The sequence below is a fragment of the Camelus bactrianus genome, chromosome 2 (genome assembly GCF_048773025.1).
Source record: "Camelus bactrianus isolate YW-2024 breed Bactrian camel chromosome 2, ASM4877302v1, whole genome shotgun sequence".
NCBI classification, from domain to species: Eukaryota; Metazoa; Chordata; class Mammalia; order Artiodactyla; family Camelidae; genus Camelus; species Camelus bactrianus.
The window spans coordinates 37,515,001-37,527,891 of record NC_133540.1 but is presented as its reverse complement, the minus strand read 5'-3'; the positions used below and the strand labels follow the sequence as shown (position 1 = coordinate 37,527,891).

The window sequence follows — 12,891 nt, the reverse complement described above, 5'->3', positions numbered from 1 at the left end:
CTGCACTGACCGCTACAGGGAAGTCTCCCCGCTTTCTGTGCACCCCCTCGCCTGCTGCACCGATGCACAGGAGCAAAGTTCCCCTGTCCTTACCAGCCCGGATGAGCAGATCCAGCTGGTTCGTGGGTCCCTCATGCAGAGACGTCGCCATGTTTATCCCGGGGCTGGAGCTGCTGCTTCACATTGACTTACACCGTGAGCAGCGGCGGTAGGGGAGGAGGCGGAACCCGCGGCCGGAGACACACGCCGTGCGGCCGACACACACTCACGCACTCGCACACACTCAGACGCCCGGATCCTTGCGCGTCCTCCGACAGGAAGCCGAGGCCGGCCCGCCTCCTGCCGCCGGGCTGAGAAACCCCACCACCTAACGGCAGGGGCGGCGGCGGCGGCCGCCTCAGCTGGCAACGCGATCCTTCCGCCCCGCGCCCAGACAGGAAGTCCCGGACGCCCGCCCCGGGGAGCGGCCGCGGCCCGCGGCGGGAGGGACACCTGAGGCTGGAAGTCGTCCCGGGAGCCGCGGCTAAGACAAGGCCCCTCGGCAGGAAGAGGCACATTTCACGCTCTGCGGAAGAAAAGTCTGCAATTGTCCCCACGCTAGAAAAGAGCCATTAGTCAAATGTTCTTTCTGGAGGAGATCAAATGCCTAGTCCCGCGGCTGTAAATAAAGGTGGTTATTTAACTCGTTTTGGCCGTTTACTTCAAAGAGCTGTACTTTAAAACAATACCAACCAAAAGAGTCATACCTACAAAATGCAAAAGCTTTACTTGGACAAAATAAGGAGCTTCCAACTACTCAAAGACCGACTTCGTCTTTTTCCCTCTACAGAAGTGTTGTTAAAGAGCACACTAAACAGGTGTTCATTAGCAAATAACAACATGCCAGCCTCTGAGAGATTGGATTATCCCTCCCCAATGTGCCAGTCATGAAATTTCTGTACCCTCTTGCATTTCTATTTAGTTCATTTGGAAACAAACGTATTCATTTATATTGTCATCTACTTTTAAACATCTTTTTGATAAAACTATCCTTATTGCATATAATGTACATATTAAAATAGAAGTGGGGGATAACTGTCATTTAGTGACTATAAACTTACTGACAACACAGGAAATCAAACCAATAAAATGACTCAGATGAAGCTTCATTCAAACAAAAAGTACTCCACTGGCTTCAGAATTTTATACACACACACACACACACACACACTAATTGTATATAACTGAATATATATAATTTAATATATATAGCTGAATCACTTTGCTGTACATCTGAAACTAAAAGACCATTGTAAATCAACTACATTTCAATTTAAAATTTTTTAATTAAAAAAAAAATTTAAAACAAAATGTTGCCCTGAAGTCGTTTCTACACAAAATTTATGTAAAACTATGCCTCCTATAGAGTAAGTGCTCAGTATTTGCTGAATAAACACAAAAAAGACTTGGTAGTTACAAATTCTAAATTACAAGGTGTAATTTTTATGATCTAAATTGAATGAACTGTGCTGATAACTAGAGAAAAATTTTTTCCCAATGATAATATTAATTTAGTATCATTTTATAAAAGTTTGTCCAACATGTCAGTGTGACTTCAGAATAGATTTACATAGCCTCTGACTGGGGTTTTTTGATTTCTGTTTTTTGTGTTTTCCATTTTATTCTCTTGGTCATTTCCCCTAACCCTACCACCATGATCCCCACCTTCCCCAAAAAGAACCTATATGCCATTTCCAAAGTACAGCTCCCCTTAAACTTATATAAGGACCTCTTTTTTGCATTAGGTAAACTTGCCACTTATTGGACAAAAAGAAAATATATGACTGGTAGCTTTTATTTTTTATTTCTAGTCAATTTAAAATAAGGGCCATCCATTGATTGGAAGCATCTTAAACTGAGACGGTTTCCAGGTGGGGGGATGATAACAGGAACACTAAGGGGCTAACTGCTAGCTTTAGGCAGATCATTGAAATTGTTAACAAATCTGAATTTCCACTCCTATCAACTAACAGATTTTCATGTATTGTATTTAAAAGGGAAGAGAGTAATGTAAGCCAAAGATTTATTTTTTTCTGGAGATGACAGATTTAACTTGGCTCAAAAAGGAGCACCCTTCTCAATACAAGAGTCAGTATGAAGCCTGATAGGTAACTTTCACCTAATTTGCTTCTTGAGATATATCTTAAGAAGTGAATACTGTCTGTGTATTTTATTTTCTGTACATCTTGATTATATGGATTCATGTCAGCCTTGTATTTTAAGTTCCAAGAGAATAAAAGCTGTATCTACTCCTGCATAATACTTCACAATATATACACATACATATTTATACATGTGTGTATTTTATATATATATAAAATATGGAATTAATGCAGAAAGACAGGAAGATATGTCTATATATTTAAAACTTACAGAAACACAATTCCCTGGGGTTTAATGCAATTCTGCCTTGCTTCTGTAACTTTATTCTCAAAAGCCACCAATACTTTTTAGAGACCAATAACACTAAAATGGGAATAGCAAAGTAAGGTGAGGCTGCTGCTGGAAATATAAACTGGTACAAACTTTCAAGAAAGCAATGCGGCATTATTAATCAAGAGTCTAAAAGAGGTTAATATATTCTGATCCAAGAATTTATTTCCAGAGCCTAGCCTAAGGAAATAATCAAGAAATTCAATGGATTGTTTCATTAAAAAAAAGTCTGAAGAATTTTTAACATGGTAAAATATTCAAAATATAAATGTGGCAGGATTAATATATGTATTATTTCTTCCACACAATATGACTCATACCATGTAGTTAATGTGAATATATGTGTGTATATATACACACATTCACACACATCTGCATTTCTCAAGTCTTCAAGATTAAGCATGCATTCATAAGCAGAATTAAAAAACTGAGTAAGAATACGTAGGTTAGCATGGTAGATACTTCAGAGCAATTTCAAAGTAATTGCCGTATTCTAGTAAGAAAAAAAAGTAATAGCAAATTCTTATTAAAATAAAAGCACTATGCAAAGTGTTCTACCTTCATTTTCCCCCCACTTATTCCTCTCTATATTCCTGTGAAATAGATATTACTATTGCACTCATTTTATAGATAAGGAATCTTGACCAAGGTCATAGAGTTCATGGGACACAGGGCCAGGATTTGAACCCATGAACTGACTCTAGAGTCCTTACTCTCAAACAACTCCTCAAGCACCAAGGTAATAAGACCTGTTTATCTATTTGATGTATTTAGTACCTACTGATTTTCTTTTCTGAAAATTCTTTTATACTCCTTGCTTCAAGAGGTGGAATCAAATTCCTCTCTTCCTTTGACTTAAATGACTCACTTTTAATAAACAGAATAAAGCTGAAGTGATGGTGTGCAACTTAAGAAACTGTCTCTTGATCTCTTCCTTTTGGGTCACACTCTGAGAGAAAGCCAACCGCCATGTCATGAGTACTCAAGAAACTCTGTGGAGAGGACCATTAGGTAAGGAACAGTGGCATCCTGCCAACAGTCATGTGACTAAACTATCTAGGACACAGACCCTCTGCCAGAATCAAGCCTTCAGATGACTCTGGCCTCATGAAAGATCCTGAGTTAGAATCATGCAAGTAAGCCAGTCCCTAATCCTTAACCTCAAAAACTGGGCAATATAATGTTTGTTGTTTTAAGCTGCTAAATTTGGGGTATTTTGTTAATCAGCAAAAGATCATTAATACAGAAGGAAGGAGCAGTTTAAACTCCCAACTTGTCACATGTCACAGCTTGGATAAAGAAAGAAAAGGGAAAAGTTTACAAATGATCTCTAACTTTCAACTACAGAGTCCTGAGCAGTTCTTTCCATTTCTTTTTGAATGTATCGTCTGAGTATCAGTTCTTTTATCCTCCAACCTCTCCATTTTGAAAATAAATCTTTAAAATACAATCATTATCATAAAGTCTAATATAACCAAAAATAATTAGATATCCTTGGCTATTTGAATGATTTTATGGTCCTGTAGTAACCAAGATGGAAAAAATTCTTGAGAGACAGGTAAATATACAATTGTTTCCAATACCATATAGGGTTTAAATGCTTTTACTTTTAGCTTATCCTGGGGATTTTCTTTGTATTTTTCTTTATCTAGTATACAGAATCATAAAATGTTATGGTTGGAAAGGAGCCTACAGCCCACATCACCTAGAGGTTTTCAAAACATAAAGAACCTGAACATCATGACTGCTTTTTCTTTTTTTTAATATTTCTTTACTATTGTATTATTTAATTATTTTATTTTGATGGGGGGAGGTAATTAGGTTTATTTCTTTTTAGAGGAAGGACTGTGGATTGAACCCAGGACCTTGTGCATGCTAAGCATGCACTTTACCACTTGAGCCATACCCTCCCCTCCATGACTGCTTTTCCTGACTAGCATAAATTAGATATATCACACTTTAAAACCAAATATATAACTGTGTGCTCTAACAAATACAATACCAAAGGCAACAGGCTTTAACGTTTTTTTTTAAATGATGGGTAGGAATCAAAGGGAGACATTCTATTCATTTAATGTTTTCTTCCTATAATTTGGGAGAAGAATAACAATTTCCTATTTTAGTAATAACAGCTCTTTAACCACCAATGGTAGAGTTATTTAAGAACTACCAGTTTAATCCAGTGCCCTCATTTTACACATCAGGAAACTGAGGCTCCAAGAAGTTAAATAATTTGAGCAAAGTTACACAGTATCTTATGATTTCAAGGTCAAAACTTCTACGAAACAATCTTCTATAAAACTTAGAAGCTGCAAAATGGATGAAAAGTTAAATCCATTTTACTATTACTATATTTATAAATTATAAACTATAAAGGGGTTGATGGTTTGTGTTTTAATGTCAAAAGCTAAAGCAATGGTTAAGTGTCTTTCTGAGAAACTATGAAAAAAATGGGAAAAACTTTTGAGCAGTGAATGGTGGGATAACAATAAGAGGTCAAGCAAGTCTTCTGATACAGCCAAACTAACAATGAAATTCAAAGCTGGAGTGTGGTATGTTGGACATGTTTAGGGAAATAAAACGGGTCATGAAAACTAAGCTCTAAGTAAATTAGGTCTATCAAGGACAAGCTGGAATCAAGTAAAGCTTGGTTCATCAATCCTGGAAGATAGCCAATAGACACAGGAGTGAAATTCTATATATTTACACAGAGAAAGGATGGTTTATTTCATATGTCTTATACTACTGCTTAATTCTCTATTTTTGGTCTTTTTACATTACTGATTTGTTTTATTTAATAGTCAGGTTTTATAAAATATTATTAAAATGAAGATGTTTGAACCCATAGTCACATATTCACTCATTTATTCAACAAATAATTATTCAGCACTTACTTCAAGTAAGTTTCTGTTGTAGGCATCCATTACTACACCTAGTACAACTGAATTATGTAACAAAAGAGAAAAATTAAGGCTTCTCAATTCATACAGAACTCCCACCAAAGGTAGAATTCTTAGACAGTATGATATACAAAACTGCTTATACATGAAATTAGAGAGTAGTAGTGAATGGGTATAAGCTACATTTTGCACTACCACCCAGCAAAGTTAAATTATTTACATGTACAAAAGCGTTCATAAGGCATGAATTTTTAATACTGGGTTCACAAAAGCAAAATTTTGTTAACAAAATGTGCATTTTTCTGAGGAAAACGACCATGGCTATTTTCAGATTCTCAAAGAGGTCCATGACTCCCAAAAGTTATTTTATCATAAATGACCATGCCATATGCATTTATAGACCATGAAAACCTGATAATGAGTAAGGATCCAGCATGTACCATTTTTGAAACTGATGATTTGGCTTAGGTTCATGTTTTCTGCATTTTACTTTGGTTATTCCTGGACCAGACTCTCCCTGAGTTTGATTCTTCACTGTATGGTTAATACTAGGCAAAACACTGCTTCTAATTCTTAGCAGTCACTCCAAAAGGACTGTCACCTGATTCTTATAGCTAGTCTTTTCTAATGGATGTTTAGAAAGTTGTCTTCAAAAAGCATTTATTAAGCACACATATGTGCATGACACCCTGCAAAGTGAGTTGAAATGGTTAATGATCTCTCTATTTTAAATAATATTTATGACAGCTGATTTCAAGAGCTTGGGTTCTTTATTATCATTAGAGAATGTACAGTATCTTGAATACTCTGGAGATTTTTTTCAATTCCTGTGAAACTTTACAAGGACTAACACATGATTCTTGTTTAGTATGTTTTTGAAAAACTTTACAATGGAGTTCTTAACTAAAATATATCGCAACTATAAGCCAAATTCTATTTTGATTGATTCCAAAAGGAATATTCAAATTAACTAATTTCTTTCCCTCGAAATATAGCTTCTGCACCTACCCACTGAAAAGTTCTTCAAGGTTAATATAGAGCTTTAAATCGTCAAGCCCAGCAACCTCTTCTTAGTCTCCACCTGACTCTTCTCTAAACAAATAACATTACTGACCACCCTTTATTAAAATCCTTCCCTTCATTTGATTTTCATGATAATAAACTGTCTGGCTTTGTTTTTCTCCAATTTGTTTCTTTTCAGTTGACTTCGCCCACTTCAGCACAACCCTTAAATGATGGTTCTCCCAAAGTGTGAGCCTGAGCCACCTTCTCTTTTCACTTTCCACTCTCTCAAGAATGGTAGTTAGTATCCCTTTACCACCAGGGCTTCCAATATTTCTGAACTGACTCAAAAATCAGCATTTCCAGTCTTGACTTATTTTTTGTTTAGCTCCACGTTCTAATTTCTAGTTATATGGTAAACATCTTTATTTGGATAACCCACTGGTACCTAAAGGTCTTTTATCTACAAATTTCCTTTGTTTCCTCTATCTTTAACATCACCATCATCCCAGGCTAGAAATCCTGAATCATATGTGTTCTAGTTTAGGAAGTCATCTCATATAATTTTTGAGGGGGATATAAAACATATATGAAGTTACCCCAAAAATACATAACAAACAGTCACAACCCCACCATCCAGATCAAACAACTGTTATCATTTCGTTATTTATACTTGAAGATACTGTTTCTCCGTAATAAGTAACACATTACAGGTGAAGATAACATCTTTGGGTACCACCCCCAGTCCTCACTGGCCATTCTGTTTCTCCAAAGAAACTACCATCATGAGTTCTGTGTAAATTCTTCCAGTCTATTTTTTATACTTCTGTCTGTGTGTTTCCCAGAATGATATATGGTATTATTCTGCATGCTCTGGGTACATAAATGACATCTTACTATACATACCATTTTAAAAATTACTTTCTTAGCTCAAGATTCACATTATATCTATATTGGTATAAGTAAATATAGCTATGCTCTTAGATGCTTCAAAGTATTCCTGCCTGTGCATGAATATACCCCATTTTGTTTATCAAATTATCTACTGGTAGGCAAGTAAAAGTTGTTTCCATTTTTTCACTTTTATAAACAATGCTGCAAAAAATTCTTATCTCCCTCTTCTCAAGCATGTATGCTAGAGTCTCTCCACAGTCTATACCCACAAATAGAATTTTTAGGTCATAGAATAGTGTATTTTTTTAAAATATGGAACGCTTCACAAGTTTGCGTGTCATCCTTGCACAGCGGCCATGCTAATCATCTGTGTATCCTTCCAGTTTTAGTATATGTGCTGCCGAAGCGAGCACAGAATAATGTATTTTTAATTTTATACATTACTCTCTCCAATGTAGCTGTATAAGTCTAAAATCCCACCAGTGATGTTTTAGTTTCCATTTTTTTCACATTCCTGTCAATATAAAAATACAATCAGACTTAAAAGATTTTTGTCATCTGTTGGATGACAAAAAAATGTTCACTGTTGTATTAATTTCCACATACTTCTAAGTACTGAGGATAAACTTTTTTTCCCATATACTTATTGGCCATTAACATTTTGCACCATGAATTGCCTATTCTTATCCTTAGCCATTTTTCTATGACACTTTTTGTCTTACTGATTGGTAGAATGTTAACATATTCTAGATAATAATTCAGATACGTGTTCCAAATATCTTCTGCCAGCCTGCAGTTTGACTTTTACTTTGGTTGGTCTATAGCATCCTCTGTCCTACAAAATTTTTAAGTTTGATACAGTCAAATTAATATGTGTTTTCCCTTACAGTGTTTCTTAAATAGCCCATGGAATAAAAAGGAAACATAAAGGAATTAAGAAATATTTAGAAATGAATTATAACAAAAATACATGTCAAACTATATATGACACAGCCAGAACAATACTTAAGAGATCAGGAAATGAAAGGTTTAAAAATAAACAAGCTAAGCATTCAATTCATAAAGATGGAAAAATCAACAGATCAAACCCAAAGAAACTAGAAGGAAGGAAATAATAAAGAGCAGGAAAAATGAAATATAGAGTAATAATTTTAAAAAATAAAGATTCATAAAACCACAAGTTGATTTTAGAAAGACCAATAAAATAGATAGACCTTTACAAAAGTTACCAAGAAAAGAAGGTACATATATGATACATAACAAAAGGGGAGAAATAACCACAGTTACAATAGATATAAAAATAATAAATCAATATTATGAATGATTATATGCTACTAGAGTTGAAATCTGTATGAACTGTATAAAGAAGTTATATAAAATGTATAAAGAACAAACAGAATAGTAAGTAGTAAAGAAATTAAAATGTAGTCCAAAACTTCCTCTCAAAAAAAAAAAAAAAACACCCAAGTTTTTAAAATGTCTTTTTTGGCAAATTCTAGCAAAAATTTAAATTAATTACTATCTTATAGAAGTTGCTGTAGAAAATAGAGAAGAAAAATAAGTGAAAGCAACCTGGATTATTTTATGAGCCTAGTGTAATCTTGATTCAAAACCAAGTAATAATAATACAAGAAAAGAAATCAGAGCTCCATATTACTTATGAAAGGTCCTTAACTTAAAGCAAAACAGAGTAAAATGATGAAAAACACATATTCTCAAATGCAAGGAGAGTTCAATGCCTGAGAATACATCAATTAACTGGTCATATTAACAGATTAAAGAAGAAAAATCATGACTTATCAAAGAATGCTGAAAAAGCATCTGATAGGACTCCATGTATAACTAATACAAAAGCAAAATCAAAGGATTATATGGAAATTCCTTACTCTGGTACATATTATATACTAAAACCTACAAGAAACATTAAACGTCAAGTTGAAACTTCATATACATGTCCTTCAAGATTGGGAACAAAACAAAAATGCCAGTGGGGATGTAAATGGGTGCAGTCACTATGGAAAACAGTATGGAGATTCCTCAAAAAACTAAAAACAGTTCACTTCAGCAATTCCATTCCTGGGTGTACATTCAAAGAAAACAAAAACATTATTTCAAAAAGATATATGCACCCCAATGTTCATACCAGCATTATTTACAATAGCCAAGACACAGAAGCAACCTAAGTGTACATCAACAGAAGAATGGATAAAGAAGATGTGGGGGGGGTGTATAAATATATATAATGGAATACTACTCAGCCATTAAAAAGAATGAAATTTTGCCATTTGCAACAATATGGATGGACTTGGAGGGTATTATATGCTTAGTGAAATAATTCAGATAGAAAAAGAAATACTGTATGATTTCACTTACATGTGGAATCTAAAAAATAAACTAGTGAATATAACAAAAAAGAAAGACTCACAGATATAGAAGACAAAATAGTGGTTACTGGTGGGGAGAAGGAAGGAGAAGTGGCAAGATAAGGAAAGAGGATTAAGAGGTATAAACCACTATATACTAAATGAATAAGCTACAAGGATGTATTATACAGAACAGGAAATACAGCCAATATTTTATAATAACTATAAATGGAGTATAACATTTAGCCACTGTGAATCACTATGCTGTACATCTGAAATGTATGTAATATTGTAAATCAACTACACCTTAATAAAATGTTTTTTAATTAAAAATTTTTTTTTAAGAAAATCCACTACAAAAAAAATAATAAATAACCCCAATGGGAATGCCAGTTAATATCACTACTCTTTAATATATTGGAGTTCTTGGCCAACATCATAAGAAATGAAGAAGAAAGAAGATGACTGGAGATTAGAGAAAAGGAGACCTGAGCTGTCTGAGCTGAGGCCATCCTATACCAGTAAGATCCACAGCGGATCCACAGAAAACCACAACAGGAGTAAGCCCAGCCCATCTCAGCAGAACCACATAGCTAATCCATAGACTCAGGAGAAACAGTAACTGGTTCCTGTTTCAAGCCAATAAATTTTGGAGTGGTTTGTTATGAACCAACAGCTGATACAACTGAGAAGTGATATATCCATTACCGGGCTACTAGAAAGGTAAAATGTGGTAGATGTGTATCATGGAGAACTGTGCAGCAGTTAGATGCAACAGATTAGATACACAAAGCAACATTGATACTAAGAATAGCACTTACATAAAAAGTAGGAAACAGAGTAAGATACATAATACCATTTATATAAATTTTAAATATGTGCAATAGGATATATATACTTAATACATTTTTAAAACCCTGTTCAATTTAAATTTGATGCTTATGAAGGAGGGAGATGGGATTGTGGTATAAATAAAAACGATAAAGAGAAATAAATAAATCAATTGAAAAATAAAACAAGAACGTATGAAATAGGGATCTAATTTTACTTTTCGCTCTATAAAAAGCCAACTATTCTACTGTAATTCATTGAGTAGTCCTTCCTTTCAATAAATCCATGTCTATTATATACCAGGCATAATGTATGCTTCCTCTGTTTCTGGGCTCTCTATTCTATCCTACTCAACTATGTCTAGGGGCCAATAACATGTTTTAAAATGCTGTATAGTTTTAGAATCATTCTTTATGAATAGTCCCCCTTAGTTTGTTCTTTTGCGGAATTGTCTATAGACTATTTTTGGACCTTTTATCTAAGAGTTTGTCAAATTCCACCAAAAAAAGTCCTCTTGGAATTTTGATTGGAATTGTATTGAATTTAAAGATTAACTGGGGAATAATTAACAGCTTTACCATGCCCAGTTTTCCATGTATGCTTGTGGGTTAAAGATTAAAGGAAACAATGATATGATTTTGGTCTGTTTAGGTTTTTTATTTCCTCTTAAGGAAGTTGTATATCTCATTTATTTATGTTCCTCCATAAAGTTAAATTCTTATTTTCATAAAGGTATTACATATTATTGTTAGATTTATTCCCAAATCCTAATTAAGTTTTTTAAACTATTATGAATGCATTTTTTGTTTTATTTTCTAATTATTGCTCGCTTTTGTATATAGCAACCTTGATGAACCTTCTAAGAGCAGTTTTTAAACCTAGTCATTTAAATTTGTGTTAAATCTTCTGCAAATAACATTTTGTTTCTTCCTTTCTGATCTTTATGCCCTTTATTTTTCTTGTCTTACCTGCATTTGCTATACACCCTCCAATAATAATTCCAGCTAGTAAACATGACAAATAGAATCCTGTTTCCCTATTAATTAGGAAATTTGCTAAAGATTTATATATCTATCTATCTATCTATCTATATATATATAGATAGATAGATAGATAGATATCCCTTATCAAGTGCCAATCCAGAGTCTTTATCCTCAAAAGATGGTGAATTTTAACAAATGCTTTTTGGATCTACTGAGATGATTATATGGGTTTTCTCTGTTATTCATATGGTGAATTACATCAGTAAATTTTCTAATATTTAACCTTCTCTGCCTTCCTATTATGTATTTAGTCATTCCATATTTTTTAATGAATCATTAAATGTTAGATTTGATTTGCTATTCTTAATTTAGAACATTTGTAGCTATAATGATACATCAATTTGGCAAGAAATTTTCTTTTCTTATACTGGATCAGTATTAATGTTAAGGTTATATACTAGCTTCACAAAATAAGCTGGAAAGCTTTCCCAGCTTTCCCTCTTTTACTGTTTTCTATTATAGTTTGTATATGATAGGGATTATGTATCCCTTTAAATTTTAGTAATAGACCTGGGTCTGATGGGTTTTATTTGAATGAAGAGATGCATATGTAAAATTAAAGAACTTAAATGGTTACTAATTTGTTTAGGTTTTCTATTTCTTCTTGAGTCAGCTGTAATTTATATATATATTTTTTATTGTCCACCTTGTAGGTTTTCAAATTTCTTGGCCATAGATTCTTTACAGTATTGTTCTCTTATGATTTTTAAACTCTCTATTCTGTTGGTCATATTTTTGTTCTTCATAGTGCTTATTTTTCCTTGATCTGCATTTACAGAGATTTGTCCATTTTTATTAATTTTATTTTATTAATAATCTATTCTTTTATTTTCTATTTAATTAATATTGACTCTTATTTTTATCATTTCATTTCTTCTACTTAATTTGGATTTATTCTGTTGGTCCTTTATTAACATCTGGAGTTGAACATATGTTCATTACATCAATCTTTCTTATTTTCCAATAAACACACTTAGAGCTGTTAAATTTCCCAGTGAGTTCTGCTTAAGTCACATCTCAAATTTTCATGTGATGCTTTGTTATTTAGCTGCAAATATTTCATAATTTTTATTTCTTCTTTCATCCATTAGTGAGGTTTTAATATCCTAAAGTATTTTGATTGTCTTTTCATTGTTGATTTTCTAATTTTATGGCATTATGATGAAATAATATATTTTTGAATGACACTGATTTTCCAGACATTGTTGAGATTCCTCTATGACCTAGGACAGTTAAAAACTGACCTGTATACAACTGGGAAAAAAGTATAAGGTTGTATTTTACTCAGTTAGGTATATATAGTGTTCTATAGATCTCCAGTTTATGCAATTTGTTAATCCTGTAGTTCAACTGTTTGATGTCATTTTAAATTTTGTGTCTGCCTGA

The 12,891-nt window shown here is 33.6% G+C and overlaps 1 protein-coding gene and 1 non-coding gene across 17 annotated transcripts in view; both read right to left on the bottom strand.

Moving 5' to 3' along the window:
• ELF2 (E74 like ETS transcription factor 2) overlaps positions 1 to 12,891 on the bottom strand; it is an 82,913-nt gene that overhangs the window by 19,141 nt on the left and 50,881 nt on the right. For 2 of the 16 annotated variants that reach the window (XM_010954628.3, XM_010954629.3), the window contains exon 1: positions 94 to 296. The exons of 12 other annotated variants lie outside the window; for them this stretch is intronic. In XM_010954628.3, coding sequence (XP_010952930.1) covers positions 94 to 151 — 58 coding nt within the window. In that variant the 5' untranslated portion in view covers positions 152 to 296. Of the gene's footprint in view, positions 1 to 93; positions 299 to 12,891 lie in introns of those variants that run through there. 2 more of the 16 variants (XM_010954627.3, XM_010954626.3) reach the window with 2 other exon arrangements.
• LOC123616732 (U6 spliceosomal RNA) lies at positions 7,575 to 7,681 on the bottom strand. Its single transcript, XR_006724753.1, has one exon. It is a non-coding gene; the product is annotated as a U6 spliceosomal RNA (small nuclear RNA).